Here is a 21,100-nt window from a genome sequence, read left to right as displayed (position 1 = left end):
TGCATCTCAGATGGAAGCATGAAGATTATCTCACAGGAGTGGGGCCCGGTAGCTGAAGGCTCTGCCTCCTAGTGTGCTTTTTGATATTCTTGGAATTACAAAGAGACCTTCACTCTGGGTATGAAGTGATCTTGGTGGGCAATAAATACAACTAATTCTTTGAGGTAACATGGGGTTAAGCCGTTTAGGGCTTGTATGTTAGAAGGAGTACTTTGAAATCAGTTGGAGGATTCAAGGATACTGAATTCATTTAATGGTATATGAAAAAATGGATACAGGGCATTTATGACAAAGTTATATTTATACATCAATCAAATAATAACTACATAAAATAAATAACTGCAAAAAGGCTCTCTTTCTAGATCTCTTTTCAGTCATCATCGCCAACAACATTAAGTGTGTTCTTTAAAAAATAAGCAACATGTTAGTGAGATAAGGTACAATGCTTGTACAAGTTGAATTGTGGTCCACTGTGTACTCAGTAGCCTTTTACAGTAAACAATAGCAAACCAATATTGCTTTGGGTCCTCTCATCAGCAACCTAGGCAGGTGGTCCGTCTGTCATGCAGTAACATGAGGTCTCATTTGCCCAGATGATTGATCTATGACAGTTAGAAAGCACTCAAGTGAGTGATAGAGGATCCTGCCCATGAGACACACATGACCTTGTAAAAAATGTACTGGCTTTAGAGTCCCCTACCCATAAAAAAGGAGCCATCAGATCTCTCCTTGTAAATACTCAGAAATTACTTCAATGTACATGATCATCAAGCAGCCAGAAAGATCCAACACTCCTTTGTAGAATTACAAAATGTCATGGAAAACCAGTTCTTGTAGGCCACATTATTAGTTATAACAATTTACACACTTTTTGTGAAAGTTATAGGAATATGGAATTATAGGATATGTCTTTTAAAAGCTATACCCTAAAAAGACAACAGGAAGTGCTGACTGCAGCAACTTTTCTTTCACGGTGTAAAACGGCATTTCTTTTTTAGTCTTCCTATAAGTCCTGTCCGTCTGGATTCTTTGCCTAGCAGAGGAGTAATTCAATGGTCAAGGGGCCTGAATTATGAATAATGTATGTATCTTCTTGGAGTCTACCTTTAATGTGCCACTCTTCCAGTGTCCTCTGTGACATTGTCATATAAAATAAAATGTATATATTAAATGTATAATAAAAATGTAAGTTCAATCAGTTACCTTAAAGGAGCTATTTGTCCTATTGTTGAAGTGTTTCATTTACCTGACAAAACTATTGTGAAAAAGAAAACCACATTATTAATTGTTGGTGCTCCAGTGCTAAAGTGCCGCTTATCTATAAGAAAATAATGATTTAGCTGAGGTCAGTAAGCATGACATCAAACCTCACTGGAATGTTGAAGCCAATTTGAGAAATTGTTACAGAGTATAGAGAATCTTTATGTTATTACTACTCCCATGCCTCCTCTGTTCCCTATATTTATTCATTATGTATAAGCTTAAAGTGCTGCTTTTTGCAATGACCAAAGCTTACTCTGTCTCACAAAAGAGTAGAGAGACAGAGAGACTGGACACACACACACACAAAAGGGTGAGACACGAACCAGAGCATATTTCACGGTTTGGGATTAAAACAAGCTAAAGTGTCAAGAAGGGGAAAAGGGGACAAGGAGCAGAACATGCTATTAGTTCCATGGGCTATGAATTTCCCCCACAGCATACATCCCCTTTCAAATTCCCATGACAGCTGCCACAATCCCACCCAGCCTCCCCCAGCCCATTAACATACATACAGACATACACACATCACTCATCAGTGCTGCCATGTTCCCATGCGACCATAGCCTGCTCTTCCTTGCTAGTGAACAGGGGCTGGGAGATCTTTCGGCCTATAGGCCTGGGTACCGGCTTAAAGTTCTCCTCTGGGATGCAGCCCTCCCACAGGTAAGGCTTGGGGAGCACACCTGGAGGCTCATTGGAATTCCACTGCAGATTGTGTTGATGGTGGCTAAATCTGGGGTTGGGAGAAATGGGGTGCACTCCAGGGGCTGACTGGCTGTGGCAGGGTTGGGATCTGCTTGACTCTGAGATGTCTGGCTCAGACACGCTGTAATGCACAGGCAGGTAGGTGTTAGCCTCTCCAGGATCAGTGATCCAGACTTTGGTGGTTGAGAAATCCAATGTGTCTGAAGGATCTGTTGGCTCAGAGGATGATTGGCCAAAGTTGTTCTCACTCAAGGAGTACACGCCGCTGCTAGCACTGCCTGATAATGTGGAGTTACTGCCATCCAGGCCTGACTGAGGACTGGTGGGAGATGCAGGTATACGGTGCAGGAGGGACTGCAGGAAGAGAAATGAGAAAGAGGCAAAGACAATGAGAAAAGAGACGTTTTTCACACATTTCAGCCACATTTCTACATCAAACATGACTTCACATTTTAGGCTGCAAGGCGATCAAGATAATTGAAACCATCAATTTGGAACTGATTTACAATTAAACTCATAATAAAAGCAGTGAAAAGGTGGTTTCCACTACAAAAATTAGCAGGTGGTTTTAGGGTGGTCTGCACCTTAGTTCAACTGCAGGAACTAAACCTGTACGATCCCTTATAGGACTGTTTTCGGGGGAGGAATATGGACTACTCTGGACCAGGTACTTTTGTGTGGCCTTGACACTGCTGGGTGGGACTTGTGTGTTTTAAAATACTGTAATGCGTTATATAAACGGTGCGGTCTGGAAAATAAGGTAAGAATAACTAAACTGAACTAAACAAGTAGGTTAGACATTAGTTAGCTCAGGGAAAGCCGGTTAGAAGCTAGCTACAATGGGCCTAATTTATAAAAAGTTGCGTAGAAACCATCCTACATTTTGTCGAAGACATTTCCTGAAATGAGCGTAAGTGAGATCCACAGAAACGGACGTACACACAAAAAAACACGTGTACGCCAATCTTTCGGTTATAAATCACAAATGGTCGTTGAATTGTGCGCAACTGAATCTCCGCCCTCAAAACGCCCCTATTTAATCTAATCAGCATAATCAATGCACAAACAGAGCGCATCCTCAATGCACAAACTCTCTGTGACAGTGGCAATCAAGAAAGAAACATGTAATCAGAAGAATTAAAGTGAGGCTGACATCAACGTTCTGCTGATGGAAGAGCAGATGCGGGCCAATAGAAAGCCTGTCTGGTGGCGTAATGGCAAAAGCAAAGTATGTGAAATGTAGTAGACACGTCTCCGAAGCACCAGAAGCCGCATCTACGGCAGGAGCACCATGGCTTTGGTGCGCTCCACTACAGACCGCGCACGGGCATGTGCTGTATTGAAGTGGGCTTCCTAGGCTGTTTGAGTGTGCACAATCTGGATGAGATTACATGATGAGAACCCTGTTTTACGCAGGAAATCCTCTTTCACAATTTGCTGTTCCTGGGCACTGTATGGAATTCTAATTGATGCGGGCATATAGAGGGATAATACTGCAAAGAACATCGGGCAAAATTCTGCTTAATGATGACGGGGATTGCTCGACTGGTCTCCAATTTCTCCTCGGAACGTTCCTATAGCCAGGAATCCAAGAACAGCCAAAACCTGAACGTGTATGGCCTGGTTGCATCTGGTGCGCCTCTGTAGACGAGAGGCCATTTGGGTACAACGCTCTCGGCAAGCGGTACCTGCTTATCAGCCATACATCATCTTGTGTCTGCGCGATCACGAAAAAACCCTTTCTCTCCTTATTGCGCAGGTGGCAATATCCTCTAACAACGCCAATGCAGCCTTATCTCCTAATGAAAACTAAGCCACTATTAGACTTTCTTTAGGCTATAGATTGAGCGAAATGTTTTACACTTGTGAAATTAAAACGGAATACCTATTAGACGTGAATCTCATTCATGTGTGAATTGTTCTAATAGTTTAATTGATTTTATTGAGCGAAACATTAGCCCTAATGGTGACGGTGGCGCTGACGATGATGATGAAACTGCGTGTCTGCGCTTTGAGTTCTAAATTCCTGCAGTACTCCAGTATTGCCACAAGGAAATGTACTTACACAAACTAAAACCAGACGTAGAGATACGTCCTTTTCTACGTCTTAGACGGTTTTTATAAATCTGTACTTAGACGTGGATTTGATCGATTCTGTGCGTAAGTACGTTTTATAAATGAGGCCCAAAGACTGACAAAACATGCTAAAAGCTGACTACCAGCAGCAAGTGGGCATACTGTCGCCACTGCACCAATGCAGTAATGGTGATTTCTGTACTTCCATTACTTCATCTGATTAGTCTATACTTAGCAATGTCATGCTGTTAAAGCTTTCTAACATTTCTGCGAAGTGTTCCATCCCAGAAAATAGAACTAAATTGTGCATATCCTGGAAAGCTAGTGGGAACATCCTTTAAATGACCATGATGACTCAAAAAACACACCTCAAAAAGTAGCAAATTGTTGCATAATGTTGCTTTAACAATCATTGAACAACCACTACCAGGAAGCTCTAGATAAAGGTTATAACATTATTAGATGTGGCAAAATATAAGCACAACAAATTTCAATTTTCATAAACATTAAGAGCTGTTATAGCGAAATTGCAAGAAACTTGGCATGGCTCCACAGAATGTCCTGATGAGCACATGTATAACAGTTTGATGAATAAAAATCCCTTGATGATTTTGTCAGAATGGTATGGAAATGATTTAGATGATTTACAAATGTCAGTCTTTTGGGAGTTATGTTTTCTTCTTCTTCATAAATTAGAAGATGGTATGTGTTAATTGTCAGGAATGGGTCCAAAGTCCTCTGCACATGAACTTAAGCTAATTTAATACCATGAGCAAGACATGGTGGCAATGCTCCCACATAGCATACAATAGCTTTAGTTCATGTGCAACAGGCTTTGCTCGTTGCCCCGTCAATGAAATGAAGGCCCAGTATCATCATTTTTGAATTTCATAGCTAATACAGACCTTTCCAACATGACACAATCCTTAACTTGACAGCGGCCTAACAATAACAACAGATACCCTCTCAAACACATATCTTTCATAAAATGTAATTCTGGCAGCCCTAAGGCAATGCCCTACGATTTTGATCCCATGTAACCTGCCATAATTCCCATAAAAAGAACCAGTTTGTGTGCAGAGAGCTTCAGTCCAGTATCCCAGGGAATCCGTACTTTTAGCTGGGTGTTAAGGGTTCGAGGGGTCATGTGGGACAAGGTTGTAGGGAGAGAGAGGAACAGATGACACGGGAGGGTACCTTTCGTAGGGTTCGTACAGGTAGAGCTGGAGGGAGCTCATTCATTTGGTGGTGGAAAGCATCAAAGTGCATCGAGAAATGGCCTAAAGGGGAAACACAGGAGGAAAGAATATTGGAAAAACACACACACACGCACACACGCACACACACACACACACACACACACACACACACACACACAACCACACACAACCACACACACACACAACATAACCGGAAGGGACGGAATAGCTAGGAGGTGGTAAGCCAAGAGAGGAAGACAGGAAGTAACTGGATGTTGTATTGGATGCAAAACAAATTAGATTAGTGGCCTGTGGATTTAGAACTACGAGACATGATGGCCACACTGGACGTTCTCTTTTTACAACAATTTACAACATTTCTTGCTTATGAACAAAAAAAGCCCACACAGATTAAACCTAAAACCACCTAAATAAAAAGTCTAAATGTCTGTTACTGTCAGTATTTTACTGCAAAGAAAATAGTTGAGCTGCTTATTTTGTGTTTTTAGTCTCAGAGTATTCATCTCTTTAAAACATCTCTTTAGTACATTTCTTTATAACATTACAAGTTTTTTTCATTAGTGCCATCGGCTTTGTCTCTCAATGGGGTAGGACCACTTCTTTGCACTGCCTACGACACTGAAAGCCTTGTACAATAATGATTTCATGTAAAAAAAAAACGTCCCCCTGTTATCTTCACCCTATACACATTGGACTCAACGACACTACAACTCAGAGACTTTACGCACAATCGAATGGATGGAGATGGAGAGCCAAAACTGCAGCTGATTGCACTCATGCCTGACTTTTCCAGACAATGCCAATCCAAACAGGCTCATCCATCTCACAAAAATATGTATACTATGATTATGATGATTATTATTAGTTGCAATCATGGGTGGATTTACATTTACAAGTGAGATTGCCCTTTCATTGGTACATCTGTAGTGGTAAGTGGTACATTTGGTTTGGGATATAGTGGAACATGGTCTGAAAAGTTTGTGAAGCTCTGTATTAGAATACCTAATTCCATTGTCTCACTTTGTATCTTTTTGTCCCCTCAACTTGCACACACACACACACACACACACACACACACACACACACAGGCACACGCACATTCACAGATCCCCATAAAAAGTCCCCTGATTCTTTCTTGCTCCCCCCCCCCCCCCCCCCCCAACAATCGCGTCCAAAGTTCTACGACTCATTGCCCACAATACATCACACACACATATTGATTGCAAGCCTCCCTACCCATTTATCTGTTTATATGCAACAGCACAATCATCTGCTCATTATATTGGTATTTATATTGATCCTCAAAATGTTGTAAGTTCACTATATGTGTATTCTGGCTTGTATTTGTATTATGCTCTAATGTTACTATCTTCCTTCACACACCCTGATAATTTGAGGCCATGTCTACTGTTATACCCTGAGACCATGTCTACTGTCAACCCTGAGACTTTGAGACCATGTCTACTGTCAACCCTGATACTTGTCTACTGTTATACCCTGACACTTTGAGACCATGTCTACTGTTATACCCTGACACTTTGAGGACATGTCTACTGTCAACCCTGATACTTTGAGACCATGTCTACTGTTAATGGCTCTTTATAAATTAACAAAACTGAATGATTTATTTGGTCCCCTTGGGTGCCTACAAGGTGACCCTGGCTTGTTTCCCAGCCTAAACCCTACTCTGGGTTTATGTCCCCTACCTACAGCCTATCCTACTGTTTAGCCCTTCCCTTTATTTGTGCTGGGTTTATGTCCAATGTCAACTCTCCAATTTTAATTCTAGTTTGGTATACCTGTGGTTACTGTCCATCCCCATCCAACACCTTTAACCCAAGGTAGCCTGTGGCAGACTATAGTATGGAGCAATCTCTCATTACATTAATGGGCAGCTTTGTTAAGCTGTAGGGATACATTAAGTAGAGAGATATGGCTACTGTATAAATCAGTATTTTTTCACAGTGGCAATTATCACTTGCTCACCACATTCACTCACTGTGTTTTGTGATGGTCTTATTCTAAATGTTGATTTTGGAGTATTTCTCTGCATCTGTTGTCTTTATCAAGCAATACACCACACATACTTTACCAACCAGTCTCTTACTTCCAGCATTGCCGGTGCAGGAAAAGGTGTGTATTTTACTGTTTGATTTGAATCTTCTAAAAGTCCTGTGCCACGACCGGTTAATTTCAATCCCCTTAAATTCCTGTGTCAGTACACTGGAGCCTTTGATTGTATTGTTTGTCACTCTAATGTGGTCAATACTTCTCTACTGGTCTTGTGTGTGTGTGTGTGTGTGTGTGTGTGTGTATGTAGTCACCAGGGGGGCGGTTGCAGGGCGGTATTGGTCTTGTGTGTGTGTGTATGTACTGACCAGGGAGCCGGTTGCGAGGGGGTATTGGTCTTGTGTGTGTCTGTGTGTATGTGTGTGTGTGTATGTACTGACCAGGGGGCATGTTGCGAGGGGGTACTGGTGGTGCCATCACACTCCCCACATGGGCAGAAAGAAATGGCAGCGCCTCACGAGTTCCACTGTCCAAACTCCAGCTACTGGGAGCAGTGAGGACTAAGGGAGAAAGAGATTCTTAGTAATAGTGGCACAAATATCTTACATATTATAATATAAACAAATCCTCAGGGGAAAGAATGAACCAAATTGAAAGTCATAGCTTAATGAATATGACACGCAAATTCCTGGATGGACTCGCTACAGGACCAATAAACTTTGATGGAGAAAGTTAACTTGGGGACACTGGATGGAACACTGAGTTACAAACATTAGAACAGTCCAGTGTTTTTTTTTTTTTTACTATTCCTGGATGATTTCTGGTGTGTCTTTTGGATCATTGTCTTGCTAGAGGACACTGAGTGGAAAATTCCGCTCCAAATTAACTTGATATCATCCTCTTGATATCATCATGCTATGCATAGATTCAACGCACCCAGTACTAGAGGCAGCAAAGCAACACCAAAGCATCAGTGACCCACCTCCATGTTTGACTGCTGGGACAATGGACCTCATTCACTAACTATGTTTGCAAACCGTTTGATTTGTTCTAAGAATCCTACATTCTATGTTGTACGTTTTGCCCTTAGATAAGAACAGAATTAATGTCTGGGAGGACTTGTAGACAACCTTTGCATGATAGACGGTGACAGTGAGAAATTTGTTTTATTTGCATCTCAAAGCCAATTTGACATGGTGGCAATTATAACAAACACACTAGCTTTTAATTTATTCTTGATTATGTCTAGTCTAGTCTAGACGATCTTCACTGTGGGATGCTGCTGTGGGATGCTGCTACACGTACCAATCCCCACCATACTGTCATACACTTCTCCCCAATACTCTATGCTTGCATTTGCCTGCAATGTAAGCAATTGACAGTTTTCTGTTCCTACGGTACTTACCCTTGTAATAGTAACCATATGAGCACACTGTATATCCACTAAGCTGTTTTGTATGCATCATGTATGTACCATATGATGTTTGTATGTATTATGTACATTAAGTACATCTATGCTGAGTACATTTACCACTTGTATGCTACCATGCTCATCATTCTACATGTATGATTTATTCTGTTATGGTTTTCCCTTCCATTCTTTCCCTCCCCTTCTGCCACACACCCCCTCCCCCATGAATAAGGAGAGGGGTCAGATGTCTGTTTGACCCAATAAGTAGTTTTGCAGCAGCATACTGAATTGTGTGCAGACAATCAAGGACAGATGTACTAAGCAAGGAGAAAAGTGCATCATAGTAGGCTATACAAGATGAGATTTAGGCAAGTATAAGCATCTCCAGTTCTGTATTTGAAACGACAAATCTCAGGTTACGACAGATATGGTCAGCTTCTTAACATGGGTGTCAAACGACAAAGACAAATATAATCAAATACAACCCATACATGACATAGGTTGGAGTGGGCCGCAGAGGAAAGAGGCCCAATACTTTATACAATGCTTGATCGTGCCTCAAAGACTATCAACAAAGACAACAACATCAGAAAACCATGAATGATTATAGGAGGCTTGTCAAGCTTGGCGGGCAACCAATCAATCATTACAAAGTCATAGTGTAATAAAGCGAAAACTGTACCTTTCTCTGCCACGGAGAGATTGGGATCACTGCTAGGCTTGCATGGACCAATCACCTGATGGAGCAGTGCCCGTTGGAGGTTGGCTGGCTGGAAAAGTTCCATCACAATACATTACATACTAATCAGACACAACTTACTTTAGAATGTGAACTTTCTATTGCAACACCACACTCTGATGAAGGGCCACCTCCTGTCAAGGTGTGCTGATGTATGAACCAATAGACAACTCCATGGTCCTGATGAACTGAAGCTTACCCTTCAGGCAATTTTCAGGCGATTATACACACTCATTCCTTATCCATAAATACCATACATATAACGTATCATGATCATCATCTGGTCATTTTCATGTTTACAAAGGTTGACATTTTTTACAGAATCATAAAGTTCCCATGAAATATCACAGTTATGTACAGTTATTGACATGTCGCTGCAAAGATCAATTCCATTCAGGATATTATCAAGTAGGAGGGTACCTGTCCATTTTCAGTGATGTTGGAGTATATTGCACTGCTGGGTCGGTCTCTCTGGGGGGGCAGCAGCATCAACATCTCTCTGTTGTGTTTGTATTTCTCCAGCAGTGATGGAGAACCCACTGTAAAAAACATCATACCAATACAGTATTTTAATGACAGATTTTTAAATTAAATAAAACAATCAGACTCGTAAGCGTCACTGAACTCTAAAAGTGGTTAAATAGAACTGCAAGTGATGGGGGATTGATTACAGGTCCAGGAGACTGTGGATTTATAGGAACAAACACTGCCAAAATATAGTCTACTTCCTGTCAAGGTGTGGAGTTGGAATAACCAGGTGTGTACTGTACAACCACAGAAATGTAAAATGCCTTTGTAAATACCTTTATTTACCACTCTTCAGCATAAAACTGCCCAAAAAATGTAAGTTGAATCAACTCTCTGTTTTCAAAAGCAGAAACGTTTCCACCATTCTTTCTAACCAATCTGTCTTTAAGACAGTAATCAATTTTTTTTGGTAACTACTTGCGTCTTACTCATCATGATTGCAACAAAACTGGTAAAGCAGGGACGAAGTCGAAATAAATCGATTTCCGTGACAACCCGTCTCCAACTGTATACCTGGAGCTAGAGCAAACCACATAGAATCAAACCTTAAACTAATCACTAATTCTAAACACAGATAGTCCAAAATGATTATCCACACTGGATCAAACGATGTCCGCTTACAGCATTCGGAAATCACCAGGTAAAATATCGTGTCAGTTCTTACTCTAGCCAAAAAATTGTCAGACTCAGTAATGTGCTTATACACCAACAGGATTATTCCCTTCATGTCAACATTCTACAGTTTGCATTAGCACCCAATCGTTTAACCTGTTACAATGACTAACTTCTTCACATTTTATTTGATTTCAATTTCAGATGATTACAGTGTTGAGTCATTTTATGCTGGGATGTACCTCTCATGCCTGTTGGATTGATCATCTGTGAGGGGGCAGAGTGAGTGGAACTGAGGCTGGAAGAGGAGGGGCTGGGCTGCAACCAAGCACAGAACCACAACCATCAGGATTTTAAACACACACCAACATACAATGCACACACACACACACACACACACACACACACATACACGCACCACAGACCCACATCATGTTAAAATATGTTAGTAAAGAATGTATTTACAACTTATGGGAAAACTTATGGTAAAAATTCCATATGCTAATACATGCGCGCACGCACATGAGAACTTATACATGCACATCATTATCAAATCAATAGACAGCGGCTATTGAAAAAGATGTTAGTAGGACCAATTCTTGTAACACTGATTTATGTGACAGCATTGTCGTTCCTCATCAGAACTACTTATTACACACTTAAACATACAAGCCAAACAAGACAATGGGCCTCATTCTCGAACATTTTCTGTTTCTTCTGAAATGTTTCTTACGGGTTTCGGAAAAACAACGTAAAAAAAAAAACCTCTGCCAAATTCATGAACGCTTGGAAATGTGTTCATAAGCAGCAGAAGTCTTCTCAGCTGTGCTCCCCCAGAATAGTTTTCTTAAATTGATGCGCGTTCTCGTTATGTGGATTTGCATACATACACGCCCCGCCAGCTCCTTACAAGGGCACGCAACCGTAGTGACGTGTGCTGTCGGAAGCTACCGAATCCACGTGAAAGCAACTCGTAAGGCGAGTCATGTCGAAGCGGAAAGCGGGCACAAAACGCAGATCTAACTTAACCGGTGCACAGGTGGAAGTACTGTTGCAGGATGTAGATGTGTCCATTCTATTCCACTATGGCTATTTTACTTGAAAGCACCTTGGTACAAATTCTGTTGTTTCTATGTAAATAAATGTGACTTGACTTGACTACCTGCACAATAATTAAGCATATTGAGAGATAGGGTCTGATCTTCCAAATATTATAATATTACAGAGGGTGAACTAACGAGACCTCATTACACCCAAGTTTTGTGTAGTCTTAGTTGGGGTCAATGATGAAGAACCAAGTTGGGTGTTAATATTTTGTTGGATAGCCGGATTGGCTGGGAATACACAAGATCAGTTTTTCAGAAGACTGAGCCGAACGGTGACGGCCCCTCTTCCAAAGTGAAATATCACTGAGGCATGCAGAAATGCAAGCTGAAAAAAAGGACAAGGCTGAGTATCATCTGCATAACAGGGGTAGGACAACCCCTGGGAACGGAGTATCTCCCCTAAAGAAAGGGTGTAAATAGAAAATAGGAGGTCCAAGCACCGATCCCAGCAGTACCCCAGTGGAGATGTGGTAAGGTTTTGACACTTGTCCCTGTCAAGACCCACTGAATGAACATCCAGTGAGGTATGATTCAAAGAACTGTGTTCTCTCCCTGTAATTTCCAAAACAGATAGCATAGAGAGGAAGTTCACTGTGTCATGGTCCACTGTATCAAATGCTGCTGACAAGTCTAGTTATCTCAGAACTGATGACTAATCAGAGGCTTTTCTACTCTCAATGCTTCAGTCACAGATACAAGAGCAGTCTCGGTAGAATGACTACCCTAGAAACCAGACTGCATGATTGTACCTCACTGATTGGCCAACACAATGCCTTGAGCAGCTTTGCCTTATTATGTTGGATAGCACACAATGGGGCTCACTAGGCTGATAAGCTTCTCTGAGGTAGCTGTTGGCATCTGGATGGTACTGGCATGGGCACAGACCTGTATGCGGTAGACATCTTCAGGGTGTTCCACCAGAAGGCCGTCGGTCAAGATAAGCAGATTCCCCATCTCGCTGGAAGTGTGAGAACAGAGTTGAAGGATTAGCACACAGCACTGCCACAAGACTAAAGAGAAACCAAGTCAGTCAGAGGGAGGGAAAGGAAGAAATGGGAGAGGAGGAGAAAAAAAAGGAAGAAGAGAGCCAGGACACAAACTGACAGATCTGACATGAGGCCAAGCTCTTTGAAAGCCTGTCTCCTTATATACAATTATATATTGTTGTCTTTAAAGTGGTTTGGAATGAGGTTTACTCATTGGACAGCTCTGTACCTGCTGGCTACCCAAAAATGTACAGTGGACATTGTCCAGATTGACATGCTCCTCCATGAAACGAATAATAAAATCATTACCATGTAGGTATTTTAGCTCATCATTTAGCTCTGCATCCTCTGCTATGTTTGAAATTCCACAGGGTTAATTTTGATGTGCATTGCCTACAACTGGCTACAAAAATATAATTTAAACTCCACTTACCTGTGTCTGTGAATGAGTTTGATAGAATCTGGACTCATTGGGGTGTGCGCAGTAAGGAGGCCTCGAGGAGTGCTGGCTCCTGAGCTGAGTTTATCAAGACCAGCCAGGCCCTGCAAGTTCACACAGAATGAGTATCCCTAATAACTCCCTAATACAACACACAGATATCCAGACCCTACTCAATATATACACTCAGTGCGTTCACATGATGGCAGTACTCCGATTTCGGCCAAACCCCGACTTCTCTCTCCATGGGGGGTTAACTGCGTTATCTCACGGCACATGGCAGGGACAAATCCAGATCTTGGCTGCGTCAGTTCAAATCAAATGTGGAATGTTTACAAGCAGGTATCTGCTACCATTGATTATACAGTAAATAAGTTGTGAAATGAAACAAAAACACACCACAGTTAAAGTTGTGTTAGTATTGATTGATTCACATCAATATGAATGGATTACATGACTAACAAGTGGTGGAAAAGTAATATGAAAATATTTGTTCAGTAAATTAGCACATTCAGTCGCAGTCAACGTTTCAGTTTCAAAGTTTCAGTTTCGGTTTCAGTATTTCAAAGTGAATGAGAGGGAGCACAAGAACCGTGAGCGTCTAGCAGCGATTATCATATCATGATAGCATGTATATGTCTATGGGCAGGATCTCAAGCACGTGCAAAAGTTGTTGTTGTCCAGTTGAAATCTAGATTCGAGAGTCACATGTGCGCGTTGTCCGATTTCCAGCGTAATCCGATCACTTATCTGGGGGTGTACATCGGATTTCAGTCGGACACAGGAAATCTAGATATGGGGAGTTACATGAATTGGATCTCCGATTGAAATCGGACTACGCTCGGAAAACTGGACACGTGTCCGCAATGACTGTTTCATCTGCATGCAAACATCTACATAATGCTCAATTACAATAAAAACAAAGGTTATGGTCTTAGTCCAGCCCCTATGGACAGGTAAGGAATATAAATATGATTATTTTGTCTATTTATGTTCTCTGGTCAGAAAATGATATCTCTACATTTAGAGTAAATTGAACACTGAGAGTACAAAAATGTGGTTGGGCATGGTGTGAGGCTCACATGGCACAAGCTGCTCCGCAACATCTGGAACTGGTCAATCAGCTTCTTGTGCAGGGGACGCATTTCTGGATGGACCAACTTGTCATGTACAGCCAGACCCACACCTAGGATGTGTACCTTCCCCATCCCAAACAAAGTTACTCCCAAACATGCCTCTGTGTTCTAAACTTTCTATCAGATAATATCAGAGATATACAGTTGGCAGAATTTAATAACGAATGTTAACATGACAATGCGATTCATGACTAGATTTACTACCTAATTTCAAATCTGGGAAATATGACATAAGAGACAGCATTTCTGATAAAAATGTAACTCCTTACTATTGAATTTCTATCGCTTTAACAGTATACCTAATCAAAGCACACAATGCATGGCTACTCATCATATTCACCTGCTCCTCCATAAGATCCTTCAGCTGGGTGATTTTCTCAGAGTCGTCTGGATGGCTGGCAATATACTCCTTATCAAAAAAGGCCTAGGAAATATCATAGATGAAAGTTGAGGAAGTCAAAGGTTTTTACAGAGGTACACATCAACCTCTACTTAAGCTTCAGGTTGAGATTTATATGCATGACCTCTACATTTTCAAACGTGGTCAAGCCTGGCAAATTGATGTCTTTGAATTGAATGTTTTATTTCATTCAAAGTCAAATACTGATCTTTCTTGTGATCAGTTACAGTGAGAAGGCAAACCTCTAGGGACTTGAGAACATTCCCTCTTTTTGATGTACATCTTCATTTTTTTCTATCTCTTCACTGTGTGTACACATCGTCTGAACATTCATACATTCATTCATTTCTATCTCTTCACTGTGTGTAGACATCGTTTGAACATTCATTCATTCATTCATTCATTTCTATCTCTACTTTGTGTACACATCGTCTGAACATTCATACATTCATTAATTTCTATCTCTTAACTGTGTGTACACATAGTCTGAACATTCATACATGTTATTCCACTGCCATTTCTTTCTGCCTCCAATCAGAGCACATGCCCTCCAGACTGCAGTGCAGTGTTCATTTTGCCATGTTGTTCATTAGATTCAGTGAAGCCAACCCTCAGTAGTCAAAAAAAGAACTAGTGACAAAGGATTCGGCCAAATAGCAAATCTGTTAACCTGATTACCTAAACACCATAATGTTAACATGTTTATTAAGCAATAAGCCCCAAGAGGCCGTGCTTTGCGCTGATTTTAGAACAGGTAAGGGAGTTGTTAGGCACGACGCGAAGCTGAGTGCCGTTAAACCCCCTTACCTGTTCTAAAATCAGCGCAAAGCACGGACTCGCGGGGCTTATTGCTTTTCTAAACCTGTTACTACACATATTTTATATGGTTTCATAAATAAAGACAATTCAATTTAAGAAACAATAGTTTAATGATAAACCGTCATTCTTCCGCCACTAAAAATTATAGTTCCTAAATAAATCGTTGCCACGCAACCCTTGAAGCAACGCAACAGCCAGATGGAACACTGGGTATGAAATGCGCTATATGAATGCCTTGCCATTCGCTGCGCAGTAATATGGAATGTAATCAGGTCAAATTGTAAGGTAATGCTGGATTTTACAACGGCTTCTAGCCAATCACAATCAAGGATTTGAACAATCAGGTTTAGAACAGCTATTAAGTACTCTATTACACTGGAACAATGCCCACCTCCTGGTAGCGGGCGATGCCTCCATTGACCGCTGCGTCGATGACTCCATTGAGACACATGCTGAGGAGGTTGATATTTCCATGTAGCTGCTTGTGCTGGTACTGGCAGATTAGTGTGCGCAACTCATGATTCTTGTTCTCAACCACAGAGATGGCATTCTCCAGTGGACTGACCTCTACCTGAAACAAAAACAAACATAAACATCGGCACAAAATTGTATGTGAGCCTGTCCACACACACACATAGAGGATGGCAAATGTCAAATTATTATGGGGCTGCTCAGCGTTATATGAAATGAAAAGTACTTGGCATCACAGCCAACATGGACATGCCAATCTTAAACAGAGATTGAAGAGAGTAAGAGAGACTAAAGAGCTACTCGTTTTCAGCAGCTTCAGAACTTCCAATATTGGATCAAGGTTTTTTTGTCCGTGATGGCAAGGGTCTACTTACAAGATCTCTCTTCTCCACCTCAAACCAGCGGGAAATGCCTGGCAGGGGATGGGTTAGGGTCAGTGTTGTTCTCTCAATCCACAGGCTCTAAGAACAGACATGGAACCAGTAAGTGTGGCTATGATTGCAGCACTTTGTTACAACAAAATTAAAAAAAATCAACAGAACACTCATATGTCTGCTACTGTTTTCTTGCTGGGTCTGTCAGATGGGCTTCACAGAGCTCCTTTATTTTCACAGGCACACACAGACAATACATCAAGCCTCCCGCTGTGGGACTCAACATATTGTGCATGGCATGGAAATTCCAGACTGATTTTGTCCTGTAACAAAAATAGTGTTTGGATCTAGACTTTGGAAACCCACAAACATATGCCCCCTGAGCACGGCACAGCAGACCATAAAATGTCTGACTCTCTTACCTTGAATTCATTTTCACGGTCTTTAGGGCCTTTGTGGAAGGGCCTGTCATAGCGAAACCGTCTCACATTGTTCACACGGTAGAAGCTCTTGATTCGGTCAGGCACGCGGTCCATCTGCAGGACGTCCACACTTTCAGGAACGGGAGTGACTGCATAGATCTGCAGATCTGAGGACTTCGGTCAAGAACATTTTTCAAGCAGAGGTGGAGCATTTCAATGTCAATGACTCTAAGACCCCAATGAATCTATCAAACAATCAAACTACAGCTTTTGGGATTTGTATTTCCAAGGTTTAGCCGATCCTCTATATATATTTATATTTTAATGATTTGAAGACTGATGGAGTGTTGCTTCTCTCTCTAAATCAGAGGCTCCCTACTGCAGACTTTTCTAGTTAAAGGTTATGTTTCACAGCATTGGAAGATCTAATGCTGTGAAACATAATGAGCCTCTGATGTAGAGGGAGCAGCAAGACTCCATCAATCTGCAACCCCTCTTTAAAAAAGATAGTTCAAGGCCATCACAGATGCTTAGCATGGTAACAACAACAACACTTGCAATGCGACTTATTGCACTTTACTGTTGCTGTAAATGTAACAATAAAGCCTTGACAGTGCATTGTTAGTGACATAACCTATTTGTAGGAGTGTTTGGGTGATTGAATGTGGCTCACTGAGAGCTATGTGTGTAAATATAACACACATAGTGGACCGATTTGCATCTGGCATATATCAAAGTGAAAAAGACATTACAAATCTATGTTGCATTTATAAATCTAGTATTGTAACACTTGCTGTCTCATAGCTTTTATTTTGTGTCTCTATTTAAATTCTCCACATTTGTCTAATTTTCTTTCCCCAGGAGGATACACTGAGCATCACACTGTAGAATGGCCTCTTCGGGTAGATTTGGGTGCTGCATAGCAATGGCTTGTGGAAACTCTCCCAGCATCCTTTGCTGAAAGGCTTCTAGTCTCTCATAATCATGACCCCTACAGACAAACTCCTTGTTCTGTCAAAGGATAGAGTATAACATTAGGAGCACAGATCACTGCTAAACATGGCCTCACCACATTAACAAAAAACATCTTTTCAATCCATTCAAAATATTTACATTGTGCAGGATAGAATAATGTTGATTCTATCATGACTCAATAATGCAGTCCCTCAATAACAGGGAACAAACTATCCATTACAAATGCCAATAGATTCAATTAAACAAATACTTTAGGCTCACAGGAAACATACTTACTCTGAGGAAGAAGGGGAACTTGCGTCCATAAAAGCCAACCCTGAAGAACTCAGGTTCCAGCCTTTGCTGTTCCATGATGTTGTCATAGTATGCTGCCTCCATTTTCTGAGTGGAACACATTTTTGCTTTACAAAGGTGGCATAGTTGATACTGAGGTAAAGCATACATTTTTTTAAACACTAAAAAGCTTTGGTAAACTTGATAGAACAACTCTCAGTTTTCTTTATAATTTTATTTTCAAGCATAATATTAGGTACAATGCAGATTTCCAATTAGGCTTGTGTGAAATACCAGACGTGTGCAAATGTGCAAATTGCTCACCCGTATCCAGCTAAGGCTCTGATAGTCATACAGTGATTCGTACTGGAAGCCCAACTCTCTGCACAGAGGAATGCCATACTCCCAACACTGCAGGAATATAAACACATACACACATATGTCCAAAAAACCATGCATGACTATTCTAACTATTTTCACATTTGGTCTGTAAGAGGAGTGTACATACAGTATATCCACATTAAGCTATGTAACTGAAAAGAGACATGTTTGGAATACAAATTTTAATACTACACATATATTTGTATTTATATTTTTGTCTAAGGCTCATATGGACTCTTCATAGTTTCAGACAGAGTTTCCCTTTCAGACATGTAGCACACAACAGTCTGTGTCAGACATGTTCTCACCTACTGGAAATACTCCATTTGGTTTACCGTAAAGTCGCACGGACCACACATGTAAGCACAGACATAGGAATAAATAAACTGAACTAAACAAGTAGGCTAGACATTAGTAAGCTTAGAAAAAGCTGGTTTGAAGCTAGTTACAATGACAAAACTTCAGTAGCAAGCATGCAATTGTGAACATTTTCTTGCCAGCCAAATGTGAACAACTAGCTGTTATGAAATGAGGCCTTTAAACAAGAACACTACAAGCGTTTTTTTAGAAACGTTTTTTTTCTTTCTCAGAAAAGCATGGCATGGTAAACCCAAAATGGTAACATTAACTCGAATCAATTCAACATCCCACATAAACATCCTGCATTTCAATCACACTTCCTTTAGTTCAATAGTAATCAATTGAACAAAACAGAAAGAAAGTTTTTGCTGTTCAGTTTAGTTATCACCTATCAGGTAGCTAGGTGGTTATGCTATGTTTCGAAGTTTAAGCTTAAAAACTGTGACGGCACATATGTATCATGTGTTTCAGCAACATGTCTCGAGGGTTGTTATCAACACTTGCTTGCTTGTGAATTCTGCGGACAATGACATGCTCTATTCACACATGGGCTCAATTGGACAATACACAGACTTTGTACTTGGGAGCTAGCAGAGTAAAGTCTGTTTAATGTCCGCTCTAACTGAATCGAACGTCTGCTCTGTCATCTACAACCTCTCCAGGTAATATCTAGATAAGTTCCGGTTTGCTGTTCATTTCTGGAGGACTTGTTTAAAATGTGATCATATTTTGCGTGACCCCCACCCACTACTTTATAATGAAAAAAAGCTAAAATAATTCTGGTCAGGCACAACCAGTGCTGCACAATCTGTAAAATACTAGAGGTTATTACTTGACCATAGAATATGAGGAAATGTTTTTTACAACACTGTGACAATACTGATAAATATGATAATTTTGGTCACTATAATTGTGATTCATTTTCATACCTTTCATCTCTAAGTTAACGTTGCCACTTTCTAAGCGGTTGACCCGGGTTTGATTCCCAACTGCTGTAAGGTGTGGTTTTCAGTTGTTTTGGATAAAAGGGTCTGCTAAATACCTGACGTTTACCTGTACTCCAATATTGCGTAAATGTGTTGTCTCAGTTGAATGTGCAGCTATTCTATTGCTCTTGCCTTAGACAAGCTATATTATAACGTGCTTACCTTGCCCTTGTTGAAGTAATGGATGACCTTACGACAAAGGCCCTCTTTGCGGTGCCACTCACTCTGAGCTGGGTAGTGTAGGAACTCTCTCAAGGGACGTTCTTCCCATTGTAGTAATTCCCAGTACAGAAGCAGGGTGAATGCCGCCTCTATAGACACAAACAGTCAATATTCCCAGGTTGTTAATATTTAATATTTGTTCATTTGACCACAAATGTGTGACTTGCATCTGCCTATGGCTGGATGGACTAGTAGAACTTACAAGTGTTTGTACGTGTAATGCCATTTAAATAAAAAAGGGCCGTTAAAAAATCAGGATATTGATCCGGAACACAAGGACAAGTAAAGGTCCTGGTATTATCCAATCGTTAATTAATTCTACTTCTGTGGATATGGATAGTTTCTCTGCTCCGGTAAGGTGACTGGCATTAACCAATGATTAATTAATACAACTATTAATACTTCCAGGTTTACAAATAATTTTCCATTTCACCAATTATCTACAGACACAGATTTCTTGCGGAATTATATGAAATATGTAAATCAGAAGCAAAAAACCTGTTGCCAATGGCAGAGATGATTAATGCTGCAACATTCTGTTGAGCCATATAATAATACAAATTAAAAACGTCTTATTTAAAACAGTATGAGCCACTGACTTACCAGTACATGGAATTAGGTAATAAACAATATAATGCAATCTCCTTGCAACCCACCTAGCTAACTAAATAGTGTAAACTTGTTATAAACATACAGGCTAGCTAGTTGTTAGAATTGGCAATACAACCGTTACCATACATGCCATACTTTATTCAACAGATTCCCAAGTACCAATGTTTTCTTTTCTTTTCTCATCCATGCTTTCATATCAAATTTCCTGTTCTTTCCTTGCCCCTGTCATAGTTGTGCCTGCTCCAGGCTTCAGGCTCTAGGCTCTGTAAAGTGCCTTTAGATAACTGTATTCCTTTGGCACTACGTATACAAATAAAATTGAATACAACTTGAAATGAATTGCTGCAGACTAATGTCCTAGGGTGGCCCCTTTTAAGATTGGGGGCCAAAAGCAATATTTGAACTTGTACGTCTCACCAGAGTAGTTCTCCGCCTGCAGGTGCATGTCGCACAACTTATGGATGTAGCGGATGTACATCTCTTCCTTATTGATCTCAGACTTGTAGAAGCTCTGCAAAGGCCAAAAATTGATTATATAGATTACTGTATTTCATATTACTCTCCTGGCCCCTGT

The 21,100-nt window shown here is 40.7% G+C and overlaps 1 protein-coding gene across 1 annotated transcript in view; it reads right to left on the bottom strand.

Moving 5' to 3' along the window:
* Nucleotides 1-1,788: 1,788 nt before the first annotated feature.
* The window catches only part of dock3 (dedicator of cytokinesis 3), a gene marked incomplete at both ends in the record, with an annotated part of 77,912 nt that continues 58,600 nt past the window's right edge, over nt 1,789-21,100 (bottom strand). The window contains 19 exon segments of the mRNA XM_080846109.1: nt 1,789-2,322; nt 5,242-5,324; nt 7,711; nt 7,713-7,834; nt 9,368-9,455; nt 9,845-9,963; nt 10,807-10,882; nt 12,556-12,628; nt 13,090-13,199; nt 14,178-14,294; nt 14,572-14,655; nt 15,842-16,021; nt 16,296-16,382; nt 16,718-16,884; nt 17,587-17,728; nt 17,969-18,073; nt 18,290-18,376; nt 19,855-20,003; nt 20,944-21,037. Coding sequence (XP_080702235.1) covers nt 1,789-2,322; nt 5,242-5,324; nt 7,711; nt 7,713-7,834; nt 9,368-9,455; nt 9,845-9,963; nt 10,807-10,882; nt 12,556-12,628; nt 13,090-13,199; nt 14,178-14,294; nt 14,572-14,655; nt 15,842-16,021; nt 16,296-16,382; nt 16,718-16,884; nt 17,587-17,728; nt 17,969-18,073; nt 18,290-18,376; nt 19,855-20,003; nt 20,944-21,037 — 2,418 coding nt within the window.

The sequence above is a fragment of the Sprattus sprattus genome (genome assembly GCF_963457725.1).
Source record: "Sprattus sprattus genome assembly, chromosome: 10".
NCBI lineage: Eukaryota > Metazoa > Chordata > Actinopteri > Clupeiformes > Clupeidae > Sprattus > Sprattus sprattus.
The sequence above is the reverse complement of the archived record's forward strand: the minus strand, read 5'-3'. Positions and strand labels throughout refer to the sequence as shown.